A 9871-nucleotide genomic window follows, 5' to 3' on the forward strand; every position below is an offset into this window, starting at 1 on the left:
CATTTGTCGAGTTTGGTTGCGTATAAGTTGAGAAAAAGGTATCTATACAGTAGAAATAATACAGTAAAACTTCGATTTTACGTACTTCGATTTTACATCAAGTCTCGTTTGTACGCAGCGACACTCAAGTCCGAGGGTCTTTACGAATGGGAATATCACTCTTGGTTCAAATTTGCTGTAGAAGGACATCGAAACCTAAAACTTACGGCAATCATTTATAACATATTTATTGTAATTACAGTAGATGGTCGTTTATCCGGAATTATGAACTACGGAATATCTATCCCTAACGGAAGGTTTTCTAGAATTTTGCCAACGCTATGTTTTCCGTCGCCCCAGCGAAATATAACGGCGAAATGAGCCGTTAAAAATCCTCCAGTGCCAAAATTTTGGCTTCCAAGGTGATCCAAAAAAATAGTCGTACTTCTAGTATGGATGTAAGTCGATGGTGATTCAACATGATGGTAAAAGCAACATGCGTTGTCTCATTCTGCGGGCTAACCCCACATCTGCGGGACGAATGGAGGCGAGGGAAAGTTGCTTGCGTGGCGCACTTATCAGAACTGACTCAACTTGTATCTCATGGTCAGTAGGTTTAAATTAAACATGGTTGGAACTTGAATAGCTATTAGCTTAACTCCGCTAGGTGGCAAGCGTTTATTTTTTAACGGAACGGGAGTTAATGCCCCCGGAGAATAACTCGCGTCGTCAATCGTCATGTAATCATTGAAGTCAAATTCAAGACGTGAGTGATAAGGGAGTCCCTTTAAACTCAGGAATGGCATAGCACCATTAAATCGAAAAACAAAAAGTGTCCGGTGCTGTTACCAGATGTGGGGCAGCAAAATATTGCGTGAAGATGAGTCACACGGCTTGTAAGTCGAAGGTCCCGGCGCTGAATTCGCGGAAGAATGCCGACAGAGAAGCTTATACCCAGTGGATTCAATCTACTAATGCTAAAAGTTCATTGGGAAATGCTTTTTTAATGGGTAAAAATTATAAAGAGGGAAAATTGTTCCGGACTATTTATCATTTTTTTATTCATTACTGGCGGCATGACGGCAGTTGCATGGTTATTTAAATAGTTCACTTAAAAAAAGTGATCTAAACACCGGAAAAATCTAAATTTCCGAATATCCCGGGTCCTGTGTGCATGTATTATCTATGGTATGCTATTTGGAAAGAGGTAACCGACAGCTGGGGTCATTAGCGCCATGAAGTAAGGGCTTGGGGGATAGTAACCCTATGTTGGCATTAGCCAGGTTGTAATGATAGGCTCCAAAGGGACCAGGTCTCAACGTCCCATCTGCTGGACAGAGTGGTGCACTGGAAGTGCCCTCCACATTACACTCAAGTGGGGATAGGGCCATCTCTGATAAGTCTCTGCTACTGCCAGGACTTGAACCCAGGCCCACAGGGTGTAAAGCCTTTGTGATGTGTTAGCAAAATTTTGCTCCCTGTTCATGGGGTTAATTTGGATGACTACTCTCAGATACCTCATTTCTTCAATCTCCAATCTTTGTTTGCCTGCAGGTGGTTTAACAGATTTCCTGAAAACTGCTTTTAATGAGAATATTTTCGAAAATTAGCTTCTCTGTGAGCATTTAGTATCACCATTCCAAAATTTCTCCTGGGTAACAGAACTAATCTTAGTGCCAGAAATGCTAGCAATTCAACCATGTTGTTCAACCACGGGAAACATAGTTCAGGAATGCAATGTTGTTTCTCCTAAGGCAACACATCATCTTTCTTGTTGCTTGTGAGTAAATAAAATTATTAGGCTTCATTTTCTTGCCTCCAAATGGGTAATTGAATCCGGGAAACATATATCTGACACGATTGAAAAGGATTTCATGCTCTTTTACCATAAAACCTCACATATGAGACTTTTTCTGGTTCTGGCTTAAATCAGAGCAATACAAAAGTGTATGACTAAGCATTCTAAAATTAATGAGCAATTGTTATCCTGAAATCTATACTCCTCCTCAATACCAACTCTTGATTTTACACAGTGCCGATATTTCGGTCCCTCCAACTGCGTAAAATCAAAGTTTTACTGTATAGAAGATAGAAATCGGTGATGGTCACCTGACACCCCTCTGCCTGATTTGAGGTAAAATCCCACTGCTACCATTCTTGACTTCTCGGCACCTGTCAAAGTCCCTTGCAGATTTGTACATTATGAAAATACTCTGTTGGGATATCCTGTAGGGGATGTAATGGCCCGAAATTCGGGGGCCATTTGCAAATTATTTCGCGGAGGACAGGGCTGTTTGCGAGGCAGAGGACGATGCACAAACAGCCCTGTTTTTCATAAAATGGGAGATCCGGGAGGAGGAGAAGGAAAGGCAATGACCGAAAGACTGGCAAATAGGAATAAACACCATTAATGGAACGCTCACGGGTTCTAACTTTTCGAAGGGGGGGGTCTAGTTTAAAAGATATGTTTTCGCGGAATACCCCCCACCTGGGCTTTTTGAACGTCTCTACGTCATTCGAGAGACACTATATAAAGGTAAATCGGGATATACTTGGGGTCGTCTTCTACTTCGAGTCTTCGACTACTTCGGGGTGAAGTTTTGATCGCGAAAGGCGTGATTGTGCACGCCTTGATTATTGTAAACTCTTGTCTCGCGCCTGCTTGGCTCGTCGATACCCGCTTCCCGGGCTCTTTTGCTTTCGTTTTCACTCTCTTCATACCTTGCTTTAAGGCCCTCTCTTGTGGGCCATTTTCGCCATCAGCTTCCGTTACTTGCGAAATTTAGACTTCATAATCCCTTCCCCCTCCGGGAACTTGGGAAATTCCTCGCGCCCTATCCATCGCTAGGACAGTATTTGCCAGTCTATCGCCTGTCGCCACAGCGTGCTGCCGCCTTCTCCTGCCTCCAGCCTCCCAGGGTGATTCGTGCCGTTGCCGGAACTAAAGGTAGAGTTCCTTTTTTTTTTATTGAAATGCAATCCATGTACTATCATTGATACCCGACGCCAAGGGCAAGAGCCCACGTTAAAATAGTTCGGATTCGAGTCCCGGCTTATCCGGGGCCGGGTCGCGACAGGGACACCACTGAATAAGTTGTCTTCTCTCCCCCACAGTGCCTGGACCTCGTACTCGCCACAGCAGTAGCGGGAGTGTATCGCGTTCCCAGCCTGGCCGTCCCCAGCTGAAGGAATGCTTTGTTCTGCTCAGAAGGTGTGACGGAGAGGACGTGCCGACCTCAAACGGTTGTCCGCCACGGAAAAGACGGAAACAGACATGCTAGAGAAGCGTTTGTGGTTTTTTTTATTGCGAGTGCAGGAGAGAATTGAATACCAGTGTTTGGACGTCTCCAAAAAATCATATGGTAATGGGTTGTTTGTGTTTTTGGAAGTGATGCGATTGTTGTGTTCTTACATGGCCCAATGTTACTCACACGTGATTTTCGATCAAGTTAACTCAAATTCCTGACGTCTCAACAAAATTTCTGTTTCTTGTCGAAGGATATCTATTGGCGTGGTCGTCATTGGCCGTTTTAGGGGTTTCCAGTCGGCAAATTCCTTTTATCGAACCTAACTAAATTGTGCAATAATGGGATGGGGGTCCATCTTTTTTCTGCTCTTGAGGATTCATCGGACGAATGTGGGTGGTCAGTTTTCCCGTGAACTTAAATTCTCTAATTATTGATTCATTGCATTGCCTGTAAATGAATGTAGCTGGCAGATGAGTTTGTTGTTGTACGTTGTCTCGCAAAATGATATTTTCCTGCGAGGAAGGGTTTTGACAGTTGCAGTAATCAAATTGGAGCACAATAGAAGATAAAATCCATCACTGAGACACATCCTGGTGGGCCTGACGATAATCAAACGTCCTCATCTTGAATCACATAATGGACATATCTGCATTTGATTTGAAGTCCTAGGCCCATAACCTGTGAAATTTGGATGTCGATCCAGGGTGAATAAAATAAAAACAACTGTTAAGGCATTTTATATGTGACAGTATTGGTTAAGTAAAAACATAACGATCAACTTAAGCGGAAGCATGTAATAAATATTACCGTTATCATATGATTTTAATGGCAGTATTCCTACAGTCAATTTCAGGATGTGCTTCTGACCATACTCAATGGCCAATAAACTTCCTGTGTGACACATGTCTCCGTCATAATCAATCCAGTGATTTGCGTACCTGCGCACAGACAATGATTGTGTATGTATTGCTTTAAGTTAAAACTATTTTAATTGTAATGTTTGTGTTCAATAATACTCTTTTTTAGTTTTGCAAGTGGATGGTTTGAATGGTGCTGCTTTTATTTTAAGAATCATGAAAAAGAAATTTGTGATGGTTCAAAACCAGCATTTTTATTTTTTCGTTTGTTCGTTCCCTCACAGCGTTGAAATCCTAAGGTTAGTATGCTCCAGCTCTCTGAATCTCCCTATCTCTTCCAGCCTAGTTCTATTACCTCCCTGAGGCAGTGGTGGGTACAGAAAACAAAGGAGGTTTTAAAGACAGACTGTCCTAAAGGTTGTGTGTCAATTTTGACCTCTTATTTTAGTAACGTTGGTTGGATGAACGCCGCTAGCCGGTAGCAGAGTATCCTGGTAGCCGGTAATGCTTGGCTTAACTAAGGGTTATTAATACCCAATCAAACTAAGGAAACTTTGCGACCATAGGCCATTTTAATAGGTGAATATTAAGAGATGTTTCTCTGAGCTCTGTGCCACATGCATGCATTGGTAATCTCAGACGATGTAAAACTCCTTTCTACTCTCATAGAAACTAGGTCTTAGTGATGTCTGCGTGCTCACGAGCTGAGATTTCTGCAGCCCCGGTCGGACCCATCCTTATGATTATGCAACCCGACGGCCATCAATGCAACAGGGAGAAACAGTTTTTCAGGATATCTACGGCCGTTTCCTTCACGGAACACTGTAAAAGTAGCTTATAACGAATTTCACGGGACCATCGTTCCGTATTGTTAAAAGCGGGATTTCGTTATATCCATAATAAAGAATTTTACCCTCTGCATCTCTGGATAGAATAGAATAGGAATTTTATTCACCTGCTTGGTCTTAAATGACGTAGACATAGGCTTTGTCATATTATATCTACTCCTTAAAATACAGAGATTCAATGTTCACATTCCGTAGGATTTGAAATTTTCACATTGGCAAACACAAACATGCAAAATTGAAACATAAGAAACAATAGTATACAATTTATAAGTAGGTTTTATGAATGATAATATTAGCAAGTTTTTACTAATGTACAATTTTCCAACATTTTACAAATAACAATTCCTTTTGGGTTTTTAGAAAAAAGAATTCATCAACAGTATAAAAAACTTCACTGAGTAATAAGGTTTTTACTTTCCTTTTAAATTGCCCAAGGGATGTGATATTCCTAATACTCTGGGGTAGAATGTTGTACACTTTTTTTTCCATTATGGTACGGACCATCTACGGACTGGTGGATTGCCAGCTAATGTTCTGTAAAACGTCTTCATTTTAGCAACAGATGTGTAACAATCAGCCATTATTCTCTTTCCATTAACCCATTAGGGCATAGAGTTATTGTTGTCAAATATTGGTCTAGAAAGTAATTATCCTGGCTAATAAGGTTCTTTTGAACTTAATTCTGCAATTCTTAAATTTTTACAATCAATAGTTTAAAATATACAGCCCATCTGATACATCGGACAGACAGTTGTCAGTATTGATTACAGAATCAGAATAGCATGGAAAAACTTGATAATATAGGAAATAAAAAGATCAACCTTTAGAAGAAGAGCATTAGAAGGCAAGTTGGAATGGCACGGATGTTTTTTAAGTATTTTCAACAACTTGTCAACCTTTGTATGGGTTATGCCACTCAGAGCCCATTCTTTGAGATCGCAAAGAAAATTTTCCCCTTCGTCCGCATCTATAGAATCCCCCGAATCCGACTCAGAAGTACTACTACAGGCAAAAGTTGTGCCCTCGATACCACAGTTAATACCTTCAGCGGTATTGGGGCCATCGATTACATTAAAACCCTCGCCTAACACTTTGGTTTCCTCTTTTAATTCTACTTCTAACTCGCTACACTCTGATAAATTAGCATCCCGCGGAACACAACCCCGTAATCTACGCTTGTGCCTAGCTCCCGTATCCATGAATGACTTTCTAAACATGATGAATATAATGCCAATCTCACGATTCCACTAATACACAACTTTCAGCTAAAAATGAAAGAAAAACTTTATGTAGCGAATGAAAGAATACAAAATTCGAAAAAAACTAACGTTAATAATCGAGATCTCGGTATTCCAAACACGTGCCCTTCCGTGGCTACTTTTCCAAAGCTTATTATTTACTTACCTTGAAGATATGATGCAGAGCAGGTGAGGTCGAAACAGGCAAAAATGTCCGCACGTGGTACAGCCTTATACTTCACTCCGAATAGCGTAAAGTATTTCAGCAGCAACAGCGTACAGCCGAATAACTCTGAACTTGCTAGTGGTGTTGTTGCAAACAGCGAACCAGCTCAGGACAGATGCAGGAAAGAAATGACCGAATATTTGGCGTTGGCGATAGTTGTTGGCGTAGTATGCGTCATATTCTCCAGAGCCAGCGATTGGCTACACGAGCTATACCGTCATGCACGGCGCCATAGCAGAAAATTAGGAATTGAATACCAGTGTTTGGAGGTCTCCAAAAAATCATATGGTAATGGGTTGTTTGTGTTTTTGGAAGTGATGCGATTGTTATGTTCTTACATGGCCCAATGTTACTCACACATGATTTTCGATCAAGTTAACTCAAATGCCTGACGTCTCAACAAAATTTCTGTTTCTTGTTGAAGGATCTCTATTGGCATGATCGTCATTGGCCGTTTTAGGGGTTTAGGAAACAGATTAAATCCGTATTTAAAAAGGATTTGGAGATCCAGATTTGATGTATTATGAAATCTCCCAAAAATACAGATTTGATCCTTCCTGTGTTTGTAGGGTTAATATAGAAAATAGAAAGATCAACCTTTAGAAGAAAAATGAGATAATAGTTATCAACATATTGAGCAAAATACTAGAGTAAAAAATAATTTACTTACCCTGTGCGGGTGATTGAAAATTCTTTCAACACAATGTCTCACATAAATGCTTCTCAAGATGATAAATTGAAGGGGTCCACTAAAATATTAGCCGGGTGCTGAAGACAGACATCCATTTGAACTTAATGTACAGTATATTCCGTTTAATGGGTCCACCGGTTACTTGGGGCAGCCGTTTAATTGGGGCAGATCTTGAAGAACAGAACCCAATAGAGGAGTATCCCAGAGTATTCTCCGCTTAATTGGGACAGCATGCCGCTTTATTGGGCAATGAGTCGTCGACATTGACTCTATACTCGCGACGAAATTAAATTTTTTTTATTTTCAGAATACTATTTTTTTATTTTCCTCCTTTGTTTTACTCTTATTTTTCACAAATGTTCCTATTTCTGCCCTATTTTGAAAGCTCTTGTTGTTATACTATCCGCAAGAGGATAGGACTTTTCTTTAATTGGACTTAGTAAGAGACAGTCATTTAGCGTGGCCCGAGGCTGTGAAAAATATTTTTAACTAAATTGTTATCATTCTTAAAAATGACAATAAATTAACTAAACTCGCTGATTTATTAATCAAATTAATAGTTTAATAAACTTATGTTGCATTATAAACATTCTTTAATCTTCTTTCTATCACTTCACCGTTTGTTTATGCCCATATACAGGATAGTTCGCCTAATTTGGGCAGCCGCTTGATTGGGGCAAAGTGCACAAGTCCCGATATGTCCCAATTAACCGGTATCTACTGTAGTATCAAAATGTAGTGCAAGTCAACTAGAGCCCAGAAAAAAAATTAAGTATGCGCATCTGATATATTGGATGCCTTGCACTAATGGCTGTAAAGGAATTTTAAGTTATGTGGTCACACATGAGAGCAACTGGCAGTAAGATAAGGAACGGTTAAGAAGTAGTGATGGGTCGATCATGAACGATTCGATCAAGAAGATTGAATCACTAGGTGAATCAAATGACTCATGATTCATTTCGTTAAACAAGTCGATCACCAATCACTCCGACTTCCGGTTTCATATCAATCATCCCAGTTTCCGGTTTATTCCAAAATTTGGAACGATCGATGCTTGATCTCTCTTCGACAGGGCAGAAATAGTTTTGAGAAAATTAAATATCTACTATTTTATGAAGAACTGAATACTTGTGTAATCTTTTTCTTAAATGTTTTCCAACAGTTATTAGTATTAATAACACCAATACACGTAAAAGGAAAATATTAGATGACTCTTGTAGGAGAATTTTATGAAGTAGAAGTTAAAGCCGTTATCATTTTATTGTGCCGTTCATAAAATTATCCTGCAGATCAGATTCATGCATAGTGTGTGGTGTATTTTGTGTTATATTTTGAGATTCATAGTTAGAAATTATTCTATTAGTGTTAAGAAACTGTGGCAGTTTTGCCTTCCCAAATATTTTCATGACACTACTTCCTTCATTTTTGCAATTTTATTTACTCATCTAGGAATTCACAATCAAAATAGTATATGAAATGATAATATGGATAGCAATCAGCGTTAGCAATGCGCTTTGCAGATGAGGCAGTATTAATTCGATTATTCAAAGTGATTTATTACATCCATTGATTGAGTCTTTTCGATCTTGATTCCTTTGAGTCTTTTCGATCATAATGATTGAATCATTTATGTGACTTGAGTCAAAATGATTGAATCACCAAAATGAACGACTTTGCCCATCACTATTAAGAAGTGAAGATGACTTAAATCTATATTTATGAAAAAAGTCAAAAGTCGTGTTAGTTATACCATTTATAAATCGAGAACTGCCTTACCATTTTTAATCATATTTGGTTTTTTGAATTCGTCTCAGCCCAGGATGACAGAATAAACATTAAAAAATAGTAGAAGTTCATGAAAAAAATTGATCTTAATCTTAGGGTTATTTTTTTAGGAGTTGGTAACAATGCAAAAGCTATCAAGTTGGTCAAAACTAGATGATTTGTTTTTTTTTAACCAATTTAATGACTGAACTTAATAACAATATTTAAAACATTTCTATAGTTAAAAAATTTAAAATACTAAAATCATATAATTCAAACTAAGCCCAGCTGGAATTGAGGTGTCAAGAAACATTTCTACTGTTTTAGCAAAAAAATCTCCAAGCAGTTGTTGACTGACAGTAATAGCCATGTACCTGTCTACAAATTGAGCTGATTGATTGCACTTCCGGAGAAGTTTTGCAATTCTGTATCATCAAAAGATGAGCTTATCAACTAAGTATTGTAAAACTGTGTTATGCAAATTCTTTTTAAGTGTTGCCTACATGCATACCTAGTCAGGGGCGCAGCTAGGAATTAAGGCTGGGGGGGTTTCGGTGTATCCACTGGGGTGTGTATGGTGTACCCACCAGGATAATCGGTAGGTGCGAGATTAATAATAGGAATTTTAAAAATAAATGTTTTAGTTTGGTTAATAAATTTTATAAATTAATGTATAAATAAATGGTGAAAATGGTGAGTTTTACAGCTTTCTGAGGAATGCGATGGTGGTTGGCATAACATGGTGAAACTCCTTCATGATGCACAAAGGTTAAGAAAAGACTTAGCTGTTTCACAAAATAAAAGGATACGCTGTATCGAAACCGGTCGCAAATATATTTTATTTTGTGAAACAGCTAAGTCTTTTCTTAACCTTTGTGCAGCTTTCTGAGGGATATTTTATTTCATTATACTATTCTGTTAGTAATATCAATCCAATTAAGTAAAATGAATTAAACTTAAAAATTTCTCTGAGCTCTGGGGGGGGAGGGGTTTTATCCCCTCAAAACCTCCCCTCACTGC

General features: G+C 38.9%; 1 protein-coding gene across 5 annotated transcripts in view; it reads left to right on the forward strand.

The window, feature by feature from the left end:
- LOC124172808 overlaps positions 1–6878 on the forward strand; it is a 184651-nt gene extending 177773 nt beyond the window's left edge. For 4 of the 5 annotated variants that reach the window (XM_046552292.1, XM_046552295.1, XM_046552294.1 and 1 more), the window contains one exon: positions 3094–4329. In XM_046552292.1, the coding sequence (XP_046408248.1) occupies positions 3094–3260 (167 nt within the window). In that variant the 3' untranslated portion in view covers positions 3261–4329. Of the gene's footprint in view, positions 1–3093; positions 4330–6665 lie in introns of those variants that run through there. The other variant, XR_006868279.1, reaches the window with a different exon arrangement.
- Positions 6879–9871: the final 2993 nt, after the last annotated feature.

The sequence above is a fragment of the Ischnura elegans genome (genome assembly GCF_921293095.1).
Source record: "Ischnura elegans chromosome 13 unlocalized genomic scaffold, ioIscEleg1.1 SUPER_13_unloc_3, whole genome shotgun sequence".
Classification (NCBI taxonomy): Eukaryota; Metazoa; Arthropoda; class Insecta; order Odonata; family Coenagrionidae; genus Ischnura; species Ischnura elegans.